Source organism: Leopardus geoffroyi, chromosome B3 (assembly GCF_018350155.1).
Source record: "Leopardus geoffroyi isolate Oge1 chromosome B3, O.geoffroyi_Oge1_pat1.0, whole genome shotgun sequence".
Taxonomy (NCBI): domain Eukaryota; kingdom Metazoa; phylum Chordata; class Mammalia; order Carnivora; family Felidae; genus Leopardus; species Leopardus geoffroyi.
In genome coordinates this window covers 137,273,076-137,291,924 of record NC_059337.1, presented here as the reverse complement: position 1 = coordinate 137,291,924, position 18,849 = coordinate 137,273,076, and the positions used below count along the sequence as shown (strand labels likewise).

Sequence of the window (18,849 nt, the reverse complement as noted above, 5' to 3'; positions counted from 1 at the left end):
AGACATCTTTAAAATACTAATACACACACACACACACACACACACACACACACATCATAACACCTTTACAAAAGAAAAAGAGGGGTGCCTGGGTGGTTCAATCAGTTAAAGGTCCGACTCTCGATACCAGCTCAGGTCATGATCTCACGGTCGTGGGATCAAGCCCTGAATGCCCTGCTTGGGATTCTCTCTCTCCCCCTCCCTCTCTCTCTGCCGCTCCCCGGCTCACGATCTCTCGTCCTCTCTTTATAAATAAACTTTAAAAAAGAAGCAAAGCAAAACAAACAAAACAATCTTTCACAAACGAAGTCAAAAATCAAGAATTTTTTTTTTTTTACTGTTTAGAGAAACAAAAGCTGAGAAAGTTTGCCACCTTCGCTAAGAAAATTTTTAAGCAGTTCTTTAGGCTGAAACAAGATTCTAAATGGAAATTTGGACCCATACAAAAGGGTAAATATGCAAATATATATATAATATCGTTTAAACATCTTTAAAATATAATTAACTGTCAAAAGCAAAAATAGTTACCAATTTAATGCTGCAAACTCCAAATGCTCGCTTTATCGCGGCTCTGCAAAAATGGATCTGGACAGGATATTAAGCTTTGTCAGTAGAGGGCGCTAGAGAAACGTTGCCAGAGGAAGAGGTTTACCCTCCTGGTTTGGGGCAAACAACATTAAATGAGATAAAAGATAGATGATAGATGATAGATGATAGATAGATACATAGATAGAAGACAACTGGACAGATGATTGATGATAGATAAAGGATGGATAGATAAGTATGTATCTTGAGAAATAGGAATATCTTGAAATAGGAATATCTTGAGAAATAGGAATACTTCCTTAAATATGCATATTTATACCTTTCATATGTATATGGAAGGTATATCTAGACCTGAATCCTCAAGCCATCATCTTAATAAGAAACACTAAAGGAGCACCTGGGTGGCTCAGTCGGTTGAGCATCCTACTTTGGCTCAGGTCATGATCCCACAGCTCGTGAGTTCGAGCCCCGTGTCAGGCTCTGTGCTGACAGCTCGGAGCCTGGAGCCTGCCTCTGCTTCTATGTCTCCCTCTCTCTCTGCCCCTGACCCACTCACATTCTGTCTCTGGCTCTCTCAAAAATAAATAAACATTAAAAAAAATATTTTTAAGTAAATAAACATTTTTTAAAAAATTTAAAAAAAGAAAAACCATGCCTACTTGCAGAAGGCATGTAATGTACCTGCATTACCCTAGTAAATCAGGGATAAAAGACACGCACGTAACAAAAGAATTCAGCAAGCTGTCAGGATATAGAATCAACACGCGAAAACAAGCACCTTCATATACACAAATAACCAGTTAAACAAATAACAGAGGAGGAAATCCAGTAGCAACCAAAAAAATACAACACTTAGAAATAAACAAGGGGCGCCTGGGTGGCTCAGTTAAGCGTCCAACTTCGGCTCAGGTCATGATCTCAGAGTCCATGAGTTCAAGGCCCGCGTCGGGCTCTGTGCTGACAGCTCAGCCTGCTTTGGATTCCGCGTCTCCCTCCCTCTCTGTGCCTCCCCCGCTCGCCCTCTGTCCGTCTGTCTGTCTCTCTCTCTCTCTCTCAAAAATAAAAACAAACACAAAAATTTTTTAAAAAAAGAAAGAAAGAAACAAGAAATGTGAAGAATCTACACTGAGAAAATGATAACACTGCTCCTTAAAGATGCAAAATTAGACGTGAACAAATGGAAATAAGATGCCTCAAGATCACCCAGCTATCAGTCTTCCCTAAGTTAATGCAACAATTCAATGGTATTCCAAAAAAATAACAGCAAATCTTTTTTTTCCTGGAGATAGACAAGATGACCTTGAAGCCCATAGAGAAAGATAAAATGCGATAGCCAGGAAAACACTAAAAAGGAAAATATATGCGGGAGCAGGGGATGGGGAGGATAGGGGACCAGCTCGAGCAGAGATTACAGCAAACCACAATGATTCTCTAATTAAGTCTGTGGCACTGGTACATAAATACGTGGGCAGCCCAATGACGTAGCTTGGGAAGGCAGGAAATAGACTCCAGGCCCCGGGAAGGCCTTTTTCTTGTAAGGATGGCTGTCATTGGAGTTAGGGCCTAAATCCGGGATGATCTGATCTGAAGATCTTTGCCTTAATTACAGCTGCAAAGACCCTTTTTCTAAATAAGGTCACCCCCACAGGTACCCGGAGTTAGGACTTGGACGTAGCTTTTTGGGAACCACTCTTCAACCCAGGACATGTAACAAATATACAGATTTGCTTTTGAACCAGAAATTCTTGGGATTTAACCATAAGACAAACGTCTCACAATTTTGAAAAATAATCTGCACAAGGTTATTGATGGGAGCATTATTTGTAATTGCAAGATATTGGAAACTACTCAAATGCCCAAACATAGGCAGTTGGTTGAATAAACAATAGAGTAAGCGATAAACAATAAACTATGAAGTTGTAAAAACTAAGAATAATGAGGACTTCTAGGAATTGAGTTGGTGAGGAAGAAAAAGAAATAAGGAAACACGTCCCCGTGTCTGCAAGGGATGGGGGCGGGGCACAGAGAGGAAGGAGTCCGAGAGGATGACCCTTCTCTCCGGGGACCTTCTTACATGATTTAGACTACTGGAATAATGTTAATGTTCTATATATTCAAAAATAAAATTAAGTGAGCAACACGAGGAAAGCCCTAAAAGCCAATGAAAAGAAAAACAAATGAATTCAGACGTATCGCAAACAGAGAACATAATCACACTGAAGGTGAGAAAACAGGATTCTCCCCAGCAACTTCCAAACACAGTACTTGGACAATATACCCCCGGTTTGAAGAATAAAAGGAACACATCTTGAAGCCTTCTTTCCACACTTGTTTTTCAAAGTGGAGCGGGGTATAGCAAATATAACATTACGTATATGTTTTGTAGGGTTAAGCAAGAAGAAAGGTGCACATATGGAATGGGGGAAGCAGAAAGAATCCTGTGGGCTAGGGTGTGAATTGGAGGTATAAACTCATGATTTCCAGTACGTTTCTAACATCTATGTATACCTGGGACAATTCGAACATCTAACTAAATACACACATGAATACATCTCCATATATAAGAAGACCAGTAATGTATGAAAATGCATGGAATAAAACTGAGCCCATGAATCTATCCTCAGAATATTAATAAATAGGAAAGGAATAGTGGATTTAGACTACATCCTAAAATAACCGATTCGGGCAAGAACGTTCAACGGATACACATCTGGGGGCAGGAGGAGTTTGGCGAAAAGCAGGATATTTAAATGTGTTTCAAAGTATCTCCTCACAAATCACTTACTGCAGAAGGAGACACGGTAGGTAGATATTGGGAGAAGTGGACATCACCTCAACCAAGTTATAAAAATATACATGGCCGGGGCGCCTGGGTGGCTCAGTCGCTGAAGCGTCGGGCTTCGGTTCAGGTCAGGATCTCGCGGTTCGTGGGTTTGAGCCCCGCATCGGGCTCTGTGCTGACAGCTCAGAGCCTGGAGCCTGCTTCGGATTCTGTGTCTCCCTCTCTGCCCCTCCCCCACTCATGCTCTGTCTCTCTCTCTGTCTCTCTCTCTCTCTCTGTCAAAAATAAACATTAAAAAAAATTTTTTTTAATAAAAATAAAAAAATAAACACGGCCAATTAGGGACACACAGACAGCAGGTGCCTCTGGATGTGATATTCTGAGAAGGACCCAACATTTTTTTTTATATTCCTGCCCCCAAAAATGTATCATCAGAGGCCGATCGAGGGGCTCCATGAGACCAACCCAAATTGGGAACCGGGAAAATAGCCGAACTGAGCCTTTCAAAATGTCAACATAATGAAAGGCACAGGGAGAGCTGAGGAACACTGTCCCAGGTTCAAGGAGACCGAGACTACACGGCGCATAAAGCAGACAGCCCTTGATGGGCTCCCGTACTGAAAATAAAAATGTCACAAAGGACGTTGGGGGGGGGGGGCACCCGATGGAACTGGAGTATGATGGCAGCTTCAGGTACTGGAACAATATTAAATGTCTTGGAGTTGATCATTTTGCTGCCATTTACATTAGACAATATTCTCACTCTCCGGGATACCTAACCATTTCAAATGGTTCAGTATAAGACAGTGGGGGTGGGTCACATGCAGATATAGACATAGAGAGAGAAGAGAACCGTAAAACGTCCGCGGAAAACGTCTAAAACTCAGTGACTCTGGGTGAGGGGTTACAGAACGGCCGTGTAGCTACTCTTGCAATAAGTTTGAAATTACTTACAATAATTGTTTAAGTTAAAAACTGAAATAAGTAAGTAACGGCCAGCAACATAACCGAAAAATATAACCAGAGAGGTCACAGTCAAGAACAGGTGCGTGCCCACATACGTGGTATGAGTGCGTGTGCAGGGGTGGGGGGTGGAGAGGGGCCAGATTCACGGGAGCAGTCTAGCTCCCTCCTCCCCCAGCCCAGAGTCCAGCCCTGTGTCCCCGGGTCCTGGGTGCCGAAGGCTGGACCAGAAGCCATCCCCTGGATGGGGAACTTCCAGCCGCCCTGGGGAGAATGTCTGTGGGGTCCTGAGCCTGCATTTCTACTGAAGCGAGCTCCCTCAAGATCATTCGGTAACTAGGCAACCATTCCTTCCCAACTCCCACCCCCGCCTTTGCACGTAGCCCTTGGACTCCTGGACAGGCTATCAGTCCATCCCTCTGCCCGGGGCCGGGCCATAAATCATGCCGACGGCAGTTCCCATGGCCATGCCAGGCCCTGGGCCAAGGACTTGCCACAGACACCCCATTTACTCTTAGAACAACCTGACCGTGAAGCCAGTCCTAGGATTCTCTCCATTCTAAAATGTGTGCCAGGGGCGCCTGGGTGGCGCAGTCGGTTAAACGTCCGACTTCAGCCAGGTCACGATCTCGCGGTCTGTGAGTTCGAGCCCCGCGTCGGGCTCTGGGCTGATGGCTCAGAGCCTGGAGCCTGTTTCCGATTCTGTGTCTCCCTCTCTCTCTGCCCCTCCCCCGTTCATGCTCTGTCTCTCTCTGTCCCAAAAATAAATAAAAACGTTGAAAAAAAAAAATTTAAAATGTGTGCCTGTTTGCACAGCTGTTAAGATCCTGTGTTTGACTCCAGCCTGACTCCCAAGTTTGTGCGCTTCGTAATGCAAGCAAAACTCCATTTCCAAGCTGGACCCACCGCTGGGGTTTAGCCAGGACGCCAGGACGGGGTCACCTGGAGCTGACAGGCGTGTGCCGATCTGGGGAAAGAGGCGTGGTCAGAAGGAGGGTGAAGGAGCGTGGGCTACGAGCATCTGCCTGCCTTCCTGGCACAGGACAGAAGCTCACAGGCAGGGACGGTGGTAGCTGTTCTAAGCACCGGGCGGAGAAGGAGGTTGAGGCTCAAACGACAAACGGCACCGAGTGGGGAGGGTTGTCCCCCCGCCTCAGCTGGACCTCAGGGTAGCAGCATCCCCATACAGACTCCAGACACCCGGCTCTGCGTGGCACCCGGGGACTGCGAGCTCTGGGAGCGCCTACAGATGGCACTTGGGCACCTGCACCCGTTTCCATGGTGGCACAGCAGCTGTGGGGTGCCGGGGCATCTAACACCAGAGACCCCAAACAACGGGAGACCTCGCCGAAGGCAGACAGGGTGGTGAACGGGAGAGGGGCCACGGGGCAGACATCACAGCACAGAGGATGGTTGACAGACTCAGGTGACACATCCCTGGGGAGAGACCTGGGACTGGAGCTGCCCAGGAGCAGGTGGGGGTGGGGCTGGTGAAACGTGGGCGGTGTCTGTCCGTGACCTTGACCAGCAAGGACATATTCCACCCCGCCCAGCCATCTGCCCTTCTCCCCTCTCCAACCTTGTTCTGGTCCCTCATCAACAAACTTCTTTTTATTTCCATTCATAACCTAAGATCCATTATTTCCAACTCAGAAAATAAATAAGGGCTTACCAGAATCAGATCACTGAAGCCCACTTCTGATCTTACTTCTCCCCTGCTCTAGAACCTTCAGTGGCTCCCTGGTGCTCCCTGCCCCCAGATCACTGCACTCCAGGAGGACAACGATCTTTCTTCCTCTACTTGCCTGTACCCGAGATCCCGCCTCCACTGGGGGTCCAGTTCAAATCCTACCGCCCGCACACAGTCAGGGAGGAAGTAGCTTGAGTCCTTCCCGGGCAGAAGGACCATTTTCTTAGTTGACGTGTGTTGCCACGGCAGGTGGTCTTGCTTCGAGCAAGACCTTGCCTTGGGAGACACAGCACTGCCTTTGGGGCCGGAGGTCGAGGTTCAAATCCCGAGCTCTGTGCCCTTGAACGAGGTTACGGACCTTTCTGAGTATCTGTTTCTTGGCGCCCTATAAGAAAACGTTATTTCTCTCCTACTCAAAGGTTCTTTTGAGATCGCCAAAGAAAAGGCCCATCTCAAGGAGAGCCTTGTTACTTAGTCTCCCGGGCTGGGGTGACTGCGGGTGCTAACCAAACTCCTAGTTATCCAGAAGTGGCTCCCACCTCGCTGACCACCGGCTTGCAGCGCCGGGCTTCTTGGGGCAATGCTGCGGGCCTTGCCTGAGCCATCAGCTTTGCAGGGCTGGGGACAGAGCGGGTCCCTCTGCAATCTTGTGAGGCGTCGCGCAGCCGGGTGAGGCAGGGCAGCCGATCTGGAGCAGAAGCAGGACAGCAGAAGGCGGATGGGGATGAGGTAAAGAAGCAGGTGGATAAGTGGCGGGACCCTTGCCCCGTGCACGTGCGCGTCGCAAGGACTGGGGGCGCCTTTCCTACATCGTGCTACCCCCCTCCCCGAGCCCTGCTCGTGATCTGATCCACGCACAACCACTCACTGCAGCCTCTCACTGCGTTCCTGAAGCCCGGTTATGCCAATAACCGGTCTGCCTTGTTTTTCAGACATTTGGCCCCTTGGGTGCCAGGATGAGTTTGCTTTACAAGCCCCCTTGATCTGGCCCTTCGGGGTGACTTCTTGCCTGAGGGAGCTCAGGAAAGGTGCTACTGTCTCCTCTGAATTTACTCATCACTAGGGGACCAGGTCAGCTCTGGCTCCAGCGCTGGCAGGAAAGGCCTTGGGGGGAGGGGGGGGCTGCATTTCCTCCTCTGGAAAGTCCAAATCCCGGGGCTGCATGACCTCTTGACGTTTATTCTGGCTCTAACGTCGTCACGCAAGGACTAGCGTGTATCAGAGTTTCCTACCAGGCATCGAGCTCTTCATCGGCACCCCCTGTGTAATCCTTACCGCGGGGAGCCCGTTTTATAGATCGGAAAACTGAGGCCGAGTGAGGTTGGGGAGCTCGGCGGTCCACAGCTGGGAAGGAAGCCAAGCTAGAGTGGTAGGCACGGAGTTTGGCCCGCTGGGGGCAGCGCAGGACTCCTGTCCTTGGCGGTGACACAGAGCTTCTGAGCCGCACTTCCTGGGGGCCGGAGCTCCCTGTTTCCACCTCCTTGCTGGTTCTGGGTGCTGCTGAGATAGTCACAGGCCAGAGGGCCATTCGGGCCATTTTACTGGGCAGCGGGTGGGGGGGGGGGAGGGGGGTGGGAAGCCAGCCTAGGGCGGCTGAGTTGCATTCCCCAGTGAATATAGTAGGGGGGCCCTCACGCTCTTTCCAGTACACCCGCTGCCTTCCCTTCTAAAGAAAGATCCATCCTGAAATCCTGGCAGGCGTTGTAAGAGCCTCACGGGTGGTCAAGTGCAATACAATGACATCCACCCTGCGTCCGAAGCCCTCCGTGGACACCCTGCTCCAAGTCCGCTGGTTTCTCTCAGACATTTGGCGAAGCTGAACTCCCCACCCCCCCTGACCGCCAGTCTGCAGGACTTAGCCCCTTCCTCTGCTGCTGCAAGACAAGGCAGATGGGAAGGTCAAGGCTGGCTCCTGCGCTAAGCCCAGAAGCCCATCTGCCCCCCTCACCTTGACCTCATCAGGCAGTACTTCTCCACAGAGCAGATACCGCCTCAGGGGAATGCTGTGGAATCTTGTCAGGGCACTTGGGTTTTCACAAAGATTTGAGGAAGTGCTATTGGTATTTAGTGCGTGAGGGTCAGAGACGCCAGACCTACTGGACCACGCAGGACCGTCCCTCGCAATGAAGTGACCCAGGTCCCACATGACAGATGTCCCACTCACTGCCAGTCCCCACGGGTGAATGATGCTCACAGTTCCGGGATGCTTGATTTTGTACAAAAACGCCAGTTTCCCCCACGGCTTTCATTCCCGCTGGATTTTCCGTGAAGACAACCACCGCGTAAATCAGAGGAAGGTTTAGATTTTGTGATTTGGAACTTGACCAAGTCTGACTCACACTGCACAAAACCTTATGGGGGGGGGGGGGGGACCGGTGGGGCAGGTCTTAATCATCTCTGCCCCCGCCTCCCACGTGGTGCCCAGCCCTGGGATGGGGATCCAGATGGCCTCCGTGGGACCCACCATCGCCTTCCTTCACGGGAGGTGCTCAGCCCCTGGAGCAGCTCCATCCCACAAGGAGCTGGAACCTACTAGAGGGCCACCTTAGGTGGAGAAGAAGATGCTCACGTGGGGGGATTCTGGTCACACCCTGGGTTGGAGAAGGAGCTGGGGAACGTGGGAAGCCGGTCCCTGTGTCTTTGCACTGCCAGAAACACCACCACCTCCGAGAAGGATGTTAATCAGCAACAGTCCACTGGGGGGCGTGCTTTGGAATAGCAAACATCTACTGCAAACGTTAACCTTTTGCGTCTCTTCTCTGAATGAAGGGCCTTCTTAGGCACCATGGGGCCACTCACTGGTAAGAGCCAGTGGATCAAAGGCCTTCAAAGGTCCAGCCGGTGAGGTCTGGGGGAGAGATGTTCTCGTTGGCTCTGGGTGGGCTCCACGGTGAGGGGGTGGGTGTCGGGCAGTGCTGAGCCCTCCCCGCTAGACTGAAAAGGGCAGGGGCGGGTCAGAGGCATGTTACAGACCCAGGGGCCTTCCTGTGCGGGACGGTGGCCAGAAGAAGAGGCTCTCAAGGCTTGAGATTTCATGCCCACAACACTCACTGTGCAAACCACCCTGGAGTCCCTGGCTTTCTTCCCAGGGACCCTGCTGCCCAGGGAGCTAGCCCGCCCCTTCCAGGGCTGGGGGCGGGGGTGCTACTCCAGGCACATTCTGGGCTGAGAAGTGACAGGTGAGTGGTTGATTTCTTACCTCTCAGATTCTTGTCCTTTTTTTTTTTTTAATGTCTTTTGAGAGAGAGACAGAGTGTGAGCGGGGTAGGGCAGAGAGAGAGGGAGACACGGAATCCAAGGCAGGCTCCAGGCTCCGAGCTGCCAGCCCAGAGCCCGACACGGGGCTCGAACTCGTGAACTGTGAGATCGCGACCTGAGGCAGAGACACTTAACCCACCGGGCCACCCAGGCGCCCCACCTCTCAGGTTCTATTTAGGCTGATGCTTCCCTTGGTATACTTGAGGCACCCTGGCGCCTGGAGAAGGAAGGTGCCCCTGCATACATTCTGTTCTGTTCAGTAGGACGACGTGTGTGGAGAGCGTACCAGTGGCCTCCTCCGATTCCGCGGCTCTTTGTCAGCAAGGGACCCCGCCCTCAGAACATCCTAAGCAGCGGGCGGACGGGGGAGGTCGCCCCGGTGCCCCTGTGGTCTCTGCTGACGCAGGGCCGTGCACCAGACCAAGCGGCGGTCAGGGAGACCCCCATGCGGGCAGAGGCAGGGAGAGGCCCCCAGCCCTCTGGAGGGCTAGAGTGGGCCGCAGGCAGCAGGTGTAGAAGGAAGTGGGTTGTTAGGGCAGCAGCTGGTGTGAGAGTGGATCTTGTTCAGGTCCGGAACTGTGAGGGACCGGTGGGAGACCCTCCCTTGCCTCCGTGTGTGATTGCCGTCGGGCCTGTGGGTGGACGCGTGTTTTGCCGGCCGGGGAAAGAGGCCCGGGAAAAGCTGGTCTTCGGGGGACTGATTTCGCCTGCCTGTGCTTGGTCCAAGCCAGCCGGGGAAGGCCAGGACTCCCGTAGTTGGCGCCGTTAGGGGGAGAGAAGCCGGGCCCCCTACTACTTGAGCGGGCCGGCTGCTCTGGAGGTGGGCGGCTTCTGCAGGGAGCTCTTTTCTCACCCGCCCAAGGAAACGGCTCCCCGCTTTTGACGCTCTCTTCACCAAGGTGGACGAGTACAGGCAGTCAAGTCCACGACGTACAGGGCGGGCCAATTTGCCTCTACGTTTGGTAAGAATTTTCTTATCTGCCCTAGGGAGGAAACGCCACCATACTGGTGGGCCTTAGGGGGAAAACGGGTGACCACCTCGCCCTTGAAGGTCGCCTGCCCGCCGCCCCCGTGGACACGTGGCCCGGAAACACGAAAACCAGGGACCGCTCTGCCCTCGCCCTACAGGCGCTCAGCCTTCCCGTCCTTACAAGTGCTCACAACCCCATGGTCCAGGGCCCGTGTCCCCCGCGGGTGGCAGGCTCCCGGAGGCCAAGGGCTCGTTCGTCCTGTTGTCCGCTCCGACCCCCGGCACTTACTTAAGGTCGTCCTATGTGCCGGGTGCTGTGATGCGTGCACGGGCCAGCCCTCGGGGGGCACAGTCTAGTGAACGGAGGCAAGCAATATGTACACTGTAATAGCGCAGGGAAGGACAGGGAGGGCAGGGGCCATCAGGGCAGAGCTCACGAAGGCGGGAGCCGTAAGCAAACCCCGGAAGATGAAGCGTGACCCTGGATCTCTTCGGGGAGAGAAGGGTCACAGGCAGAGGTGAAAGTTCTGGGGGAGGAGGGTGCTTGGTGGGTTCGAGGACCCGCAGGGCAGCCAGGGGGGCTACAGCGGCGGGAGAGGTCAGGGATGAACCAGGGGCCCAGTCGTCCAGGAGCTACGTCACAGGCCCCGGAAGAGTCTCTGGCCTTCCTGAGGAAGATGGGAAGCCACCGGAGGGGTCGAAGCAGAGGAGCAACGCGGTGTGACTTGTGTGCAAGGGTCACGCAAGCCGCTGCGCTGAGAAAAGACTCGGGGCGGGGGTGGGTGGCGGTGAGAGAGGAAACAAGAGCGGTCAGGAGGTCACTGTGACACTTGGGCACGTGGGTGGAGCAGGGGCACGAGGAGCAGTTAGATCCTGGACCGGCAGGAAGCTAGAGGTGACGGGGTGTGCCATGCAGCGGATGCGGGTGGGGGACAGCGAGAGGGAGGCAGAGATGATGGCCAAGTTTTGGGCCTTAGCAACGGGAAGGCTGGATTTGCCGTTTCCCGAAATGGAGAGACTGTGGGAGGGACAGGTCTGGGCACACGTTCATAGGTTCAGTGCGAAGCATGTGGATCCGAACTTCTCTGCATCGGGGCACCCGGGGGGCTCCGTCGGTTGAGCGCCCGACTTCGACTCAGGTCATGATCTCGCGGTTCGTGGGTTCGAGTCCCGCGTCAGGTTCTGTGCTGACAGCTCGGAGCCCGGAGCCTGCTTCAGATTCTGTGTCTCCCTCTCTCTTTCTGCCCCTCCCCGGCTGGCTCTCATCTCTCAAAAATACATAAGCATTACAAAAACAATGTTTTGAAGAAAGATCTATAGATGCCCAGGGGAAGCTGGGGCCGGAGCTGAGGGCCAGGTCCAGGCTGGAGAGGCACTTTTGGGAGTCACCAGCACATAAACTCAATGAGAACGGGGACCCTGGACGGGGTGACCCAGGGAGGGGCCGGGCGCCCAGAGGACAGTCGGGAGCACAGGGAAGCCCCCCCCCCCACCCCCCGCCATGTTTGCAGAATAAGCTGATCTGCCCACTGGGGCACAAGGCAGGGGGGATTCCAGAGCGGTGCCTTCTGTGTCCGGCCAGGCCTCGGCCTAGCAGGGTCTCGCCTTCCTTCATTCCTGTCTTCCCTCCTTAGCGCTCAGCACAGGCCCTCGCGCGTAATAAGCCAACAAACATTTGAACACACCGAGGTAGAACTCGATCTTCGAGGCAGGTCACGTCCTCAGCTACATTCCTGTCTGACAGCCCAGCCCACCTCCCACGCCCTCGAGAGAACAAAGGGGATGGAGAGAACACAAGGAGATGAATACCTACTAAGCCCCTACTAAGCATCAGACGCGGTTCAGAGGACGTAACACAATTTCATTCAATCCTCTGAACAGCCCGGTGAGAGGGGTGTGGGTGTCTTGGGCTATATTTCACAGATTAAGAGCTTGGGACCCTAAGACTAATTTGGTATCAATTTGTATGCTCACGCATTTCCTTTCTGAGCCACGGAACTCATTTTCGCCAAACAAAACATTCTGAAAGGAAAACGCCGATACATAAAGGAGGGAGAATCGGAGATTCTGTGGCTAAAGGTGGGTAGCAGGGGTTGAAGTTTCCTTCACGGCCCTCCTATGGTCTATCCCGACTCCTAAGACTCTTCTGGAATCTGGGGCCTGCAGAATCCAGACATCACACACAGCCACCATCCTGGAGTCTGCAGGATGGCTGGGAGCAGCTACTCGGTTGGTCTGAGCTGTCTCTGCAACACGGAAGTGGACGCAAAGCGTGTCATTCTCTGCTGAAGCCAGTGGGCGTCACCGGCGGGGAAATAAAGCAGGAGCAGGCTGGCTGAGGCTGAAGCGATCCGCGTTTGCTAAGTCCCATCTCTTCTCTGGGCTGGACGGTTACAACAGAATGGAATGAGCCACGTGTACAGTCAACCCAGAGACACTTGGGGATGGAAACAATCTTGGAGGAAGGAAGAGAGAAATCGTGACCTTTTTAGTGTTCAGAGTCTCTGGCTTTCGTCTACATTTTGCCATGCTATGTACTCGTACCACAGAAACATGGAAGTTTTCTTCCCAAAGTTCCAGCTAGATCAGAAGTAGATGGGGCGACTGGGTGGCTCAGTCGGTTGGGCGACCGACTTCGACTCAGGTCACCATCTCGTGGTTCGTGGGTTCGAGCCCCGCGTTGGGCTCTGTGCTGACAGCTCAGAGCCTGGAGCCTGCTTCAGATTCTGTGTCTCCCTCTCTCTCTGCCCCTCCTCCGCTCGTGCTCTGTCTCTCTTTCTCTCTCAAAAATAAACATTAAAAAATAAATAAAAAGTAGGAGATGTATGAACTGCTTGAGCAGATGGTAACTGGAAGAATCTTCCAACTCCAGGCTGACCTATGTGACCTCTCCGTTGCTTCCAGAAACTGGAAAGTTTCCAAGGTAAGTCAAGATGCTTCATTAGGGCCCAGTCCCTAAGTATGAAAGGTGATCAAAACCAACAAATATTTTTGCACACTGTTTAACATCGATTAAATGCCACGCTGCAGGAGAAAATTAGATTTAAAATTACACAAAACTCGAAACAGCATTCAAGTTGGATATTTTGGTCATTTTGAGCTACTTTATTAAAACACTTAACTAATTTAATTTCTCTTATGTGGATTTCTCCCTCTTCACACTCCCAACGCTCAAGATTTCCCCCTGAAATGGAAATTGGGTTACAGACTCATTAAAATTGCATGGAGTGACACCACTTTCAAGACGAAAGAATCCCCCAGAGGTCACCTGGCCCAATTTCCCACCCCTTGGGGAAGTGCCCTCTAGAATATCCCTACAAAATAGCTGTCTGGTTTTCATTCTTTCAATGCTTCCAATGACAGAGAACTCACTAATTCTTTGAAAAGCAGCTCAATCCACAAATGGCTAACATTTTTTTGTTATACCCCCCCCCCATAACTCCTCCCTAAGTAACTCATGCTCTTTGGCCTCAGTTCTGACTCTGAAGCTACTATGAGCAGGGTTAGTCCTCTTCCACACGGAAGCCATCCTGGTTTGGAGGGGGGGGCTGTTGTTCAGAGGGGTTTCGTGCATCGCGGGTAACCGGTTAGCATTCCTGGCCGGTGTCACTAATGCCAGCAGTAACCCCCGCTTGTTATCGCAACCAGGAAAACGTTCTGCCATCTCCAAACGGCAGCTACATCCCACTACGGTCCTTCTCAGGTCTGGAGTCTGATTCGTACTCTCCCATACAACTGCAGTTTCCAATTCTGCGGGAGATTTTAAAGGGCCCCTGGGCGGCTCAGTAGGTTAAGCGTCTGACTCTTGATTTCTGCTCAGGTCATGGTCTCACGGTTTGTGAGATCGAGACCTGTGATGGCCAGAGATCGAGACCCGAGTCAGGCTCTGTGCTGACAGCGCGGGAGCTGCTGGGGATTCTCTCTTTCCTTCTCTCTCTGCCTCCTCCCCCCACCCCACTTGTGCTTTCTCTCCCCCACCCCCGTCTCTCTCAAAAATAAACTTTTTTTTAAAAGAAAAAGGTAACCACTTAAGCAGGACCCAGTAGGCCAACCATGGCCTGCAATCAGGCATTACCGTCTCAGGGAAAATAAGACAAATAAACACGACCACCCTGCAGACTAGCACCTCAAAGAACTTCTGCTGTAAACACATTTAAAAATGAAGACGTGTGCTGTTTTACAGTTTAAATCGCAAGCCATTAAATATTCTCCTCCTGTTTACTCTGGAAAGTAAATTTTCACTCCAAGAAATTAGAGAATCTCTAGGTTAACCACAGATGTCTTCACTATCTTCCCTTATAGAAGTTACGTAGGTACATCATTTCCATCACAGGAGGTTTCTGGACAAAAGGGCCTCCCAAACATGACAGGCAGAGGGAGTACGGGCAACCGGAGGGACCCCAGGGACCGCCTCGGCGCTGCACCAGGTGCTGGGAAGCTTCTACAGAAGAGTAACCACGCCCCTGCCCCCGCTTTGCCTGCCAAAAGGAAGGTCAAAGTATCCCGCAGTCCCAGGCAGCTTGAAAACCTTCTTGAGGGGAGGCATCAGCGGCTCAAGAGTCAGCAGCACAAAGTACATGCTCTCCAACTATTTGTGTATTTGATGCATGTGTGCATGAACTGGCTGGGCAGAGTCCTCTGGGTGCACACCCACAATGTACCTCACTTTGGGGTCCCTGGGGTCTCCCGGTATTGTTTCGGGCTTCTAGGCCAATCCCTGGTACCACCTCAGACTGTTCCTCTCGGCACAGAGGAGCCCTGTACCATTAAACCCCGTGGGTGGGACCGTAGCAAAAAATGTCAAGGGGCTCAACCAGCTCCTTCCCCTCCACTGCCACACAAATGGTCTCCCACATCATTTCCTTTTCCAGGTTTTACAAAGAGCTGGGATTGAAGTTGATGAAAAAGGAGCTGAGGCAGTGACGGGAACCCTGTTAGAAACGACTGCTGATTCCATGCCTCCCCATCATCTGAATAGACCAGCCACGTCATTTCATGATCTATGAAGAAACCTCTGGAATGCTTCTATTTCGGGGCAGGGTGGTGAACCCAGCTCCCCTACGATTTCAGACACGTGTGAGTACACAGTGCTCCAGGAGATGCCGGACCCGAGGTAGCTGAGCCCACATGGGTTATTGGCACCTGGCGGCAGAAGAGAGTGTCCCCCTCGTCCTCTGCTGGTCTGAGCCATCCTCAGAGAAATCCGACTATTACATTCACTGATTTTAAGGAGATGTCTGGACAGTCCGTCCGGTATTTTAAGCCTGTTTCTCAGAGCCTTTGTTATGGACTCAAGATGGGTTTGGTAGAATATCTTTACCTTTCATTGTGACTCACGTATCAGGACTTTGAAAAATGGTAGATCGGAACACTATTTCAAGACGAAGCCTTTGGGAGGAAGACACATTTTCCATGAGTCATGTGCTTCGCTCCCTTTACTTCCCTCTCGAGCCGCGTTTTAATCTGTCATAGAATCATTTCTTGGTGACTAAAATGAGAACAAAACAGCTGCAGTCAGTCCTGACCACAGCACTGGCCTCAGCGCAGCCCTGGCTACTCCATGGTGCATCAGATCATTTGACAGAGGCATTCAGTGAGACACAGATCGAGTTCAATACCTTCATTTCACATAGGGAAGAAATGCGGAACAGAGACACGGGCATGGGCCATGATGACATTCACAAGCCCCAGGCACTTTTGCCTTCGTGGCAAAAATCTCATCTCCAAGGGGCGCCTGGGTGGCTCAGTCGGTTAAGCACCCGACTCTTGGTTTGGGCTCAGATCATGATCTCACAGCTTGTGGATTCGAGCCCCGGGTGGAGCTCTGCACTGACAGCATAGAACCTGCATGGAATTCTCTAGAACCTGCATGGAATTCTCTCTCTCCCTCTCCCTGCCTCCCACCCCGGCTCACGTGCTCACGCTCTCTCTCGCAAAATAGATAATAAACATTAAAAAAAAATCTCATCTCCAAGAAAGGAAAGCCCTTGCCCAAGGTCACCCACGTGGTGGGGCACGGCAGCCAGAGCCCTGTCTATGTTGACCCCTAACCCCCTGGCTCATTTCCTTCTTTCTACTCATCGATCTGAGTATTCAACTAAACAGGCAGCATGCATTCATTTCCCGTTGGGACCCATTTTGCTTAAACAGAACATAAGCATGGGCTTTGTCACAAAGTTAAAAGGAAAATAGCAAATACCGCCCCTCCCCCCCCCCCCCATTTTCTTAGTCATTTTCTGTTGCAGAGACAAGATATTTTAGGAGCAAATTCAGAGAACCATGGATAGACCTAGCGAATCTGGAATATTCAATGTGTCGACTAAATGCCTAATTGGATTTCCATCTGTTTGCTACCCAGTGTTGAAATATACCTAAAATTAATTTATTGTTTAGTCCTCTTGACTATGAATATAAATCAGAGTAACGTGAATTGTACTTAACGTAATACTATCAAGCAGCAGTCTAAAGACGGACTTTTCGTCATTCTAAAATCTGCAGGTTACTTCATTCCTACATTCTTTCCAAAAGCACTGGGTGACACTTGGTAAATGGCCAGGAAATTCTAGGACCCAGAATGAGGCAAAAATAGAGGACTAACTCCAACTGATATTCTTAACTGACTCGCTAGTATTCTGTCATTCAAGTGTGTTTGTAGAAAAATAGTGGAAACAGATATAAAAGGGAGTTAAAATGACTCCCTTTTAAGAGAGGATACCTAGAAAAGAAAGTCCATGAGAACATCATAGCCTCTGAAATAAATAGGGCCAAACCCAGTTACTGAAAGCTTCATCATTATTGAAGGACTCCTATAACATGCAGCTCAAACTCCCCCCTCCTCTCCCCATATGTGTCGAAAACAGTAACAGCATAATAATTATATCTAACACATTACCCTTAGAAGCAGAAAAATGGCCCTATTCCTTACTCCATAAAAACTTTTTTTTTTTTTTTAAATAATCCTGCCACATATGCTTTAAGAAATTCCTAAGACACTAGAGGTTTCAGCTTTTCCAAGGATCTATGCCTGGTGAAAAAATGCAGACCAATGAAAAATGCAATAGATCTTACAAAAAAATTTACGGTTTCAACCGAGGGGCGGGGGGGGGGGGGGGGGGGGGGGGCGGAAATCTGAACATTGTAACAAGGCTTCACTATATTTGAGTTGTCAGGTTTAAAAACTGTTCCCGCACAGACACATATACACACACACTCACCCACATTCACACGCGCTGTAACAACTGAGAACAGATTACTGAATTGATCCAATTCACTTTATCTTGATTGCAAAACTCCTACTCAAGCTGAAGAGTCTGTTCTCCTTCAGTTTGAGTATTTCGCATACGCCCACGACTGCAGGGCAAAACGGACCCATCCTTCCACAGGAAGATGTCTGAACTCAGGCAGTCAAATAATGGAAATGATTTTCAAACATGTATGAGGTTACAGAAGAACAACTCTCTGTGTCCTCTCTAATAAGTAAACTCCTTTTCAGCCCAATCTCCATTTCTGCCAGCTAAACCGAGTTCTATGGGTCTGTTATTTCACTTGTAATGTTAACTAGTGAAATTTTAGAACCTGTCCTTAAGAATGCAAGTTTCTAGGGGCGCCTGGGTGGCTCAGTCGGTTAAGCGTCCGACTTCGGCTCAGGTCATGATCTCACAGTTCATGGGTTCGAGCCCCGCGTCGGGCTCTGTGCTGACAGCTCAGAGCCTGGAACCTATTTCAGATTCTGTGTCTCCCTCTCTCTCTGCCCCTTCCCTGTTCACGCTCTGTCTCTGTCTCAAGAATAAATAAACATTAAAAAAAAATTTTTTTTAAAAAGAATGCAAGTTTCTATAATTAAGAAGACAAGGGGGCCGGCCATCTCTGTATCACTACAGCTCCAGATGTCATACAACTGGTTTAAAAGATCTATTTGATGAATTGTTACCCTGAGAACTTTTACGAAGAGCATCAATTTTGCTTCTGGTGTAAATCGAGATATATGTGAATATTCGTAACTGTCACCAATTTGTTTTTTCACTCGCTTATTTCTTTTTAATTTATTTTTTTTACATATCTGTCCTTGGAAGTATAAGTTTAGCAGATATGTCAGTGGTTTTAGTAATCATGTTCTGTGGGAAAAAAAGAGTACTTCTGAAAGTAATGTTGATTAACCGCCTTAACTGACCGTTTTGTAAGTTGGACCAAGACCGCAGCTGACCTCTGCACACTCCTTAACTTTACACCCAGTAGTGAGTTTTCTCTGGCAAAACACTTTACTCTTTTCCCGCATGCATGGTGGAAAATAAATCCCCTAACTCTGCTATTATTATTAGGAGTCATTACTGAACAAATGAAGTGAAATTCTCCATTTTATTTAAAGCAACAGAGTCAATGACGAGTATGAATCCAAGTGATGTAGTCAGGTTCACGTTAAGATGCTAACAGAGGTCAAGGTCGAAACAGTTACATGAGATCCACAAAGAATACTGAATTCACTGAGTCAATACTGTCCCGTCACTCAAACCTGGTTTTTACCCGATTTTTAATTCCTGACAAACTGAGGAGCTCAACAATTCCATTTACCTGACTGTCCTTAAGTGAAAGATATTAAGAATCACTAAAACTAGCTCCAAAGAGGCCATATGAAAGGAAAAG

The 18,849-nt window shown here is 50.3% G+C and overlaps 1 protein-coding gene across 1 annotated transcript; it reads left to right on the top strand.

Moving 5' to 3' along the window:
- Window positions 1–8,766: 8,766 nt before the first annotated feature.
- On the top strand, window positions 8,767–15,428 carry LOC123583752 (protein Z-dependent protease inhibitor-like). Its single transcript, XM_045450843.1, is given in 6 exon segments — window positions 8,767–8,822; window positions 9,561–9,669; window positions 10,227–10,490; window positions 13,028–13,132; window positions 15,081–15,170; window positions 15,172–15,428. Coding segments are annotated over 6 exon segments (783 nt in total). The 3' UTR covers window positions 15,331–15,428.
- The last annotated feature ends 3,421 nt before the right edge of the window (window positions 15,429–18,849 follow it).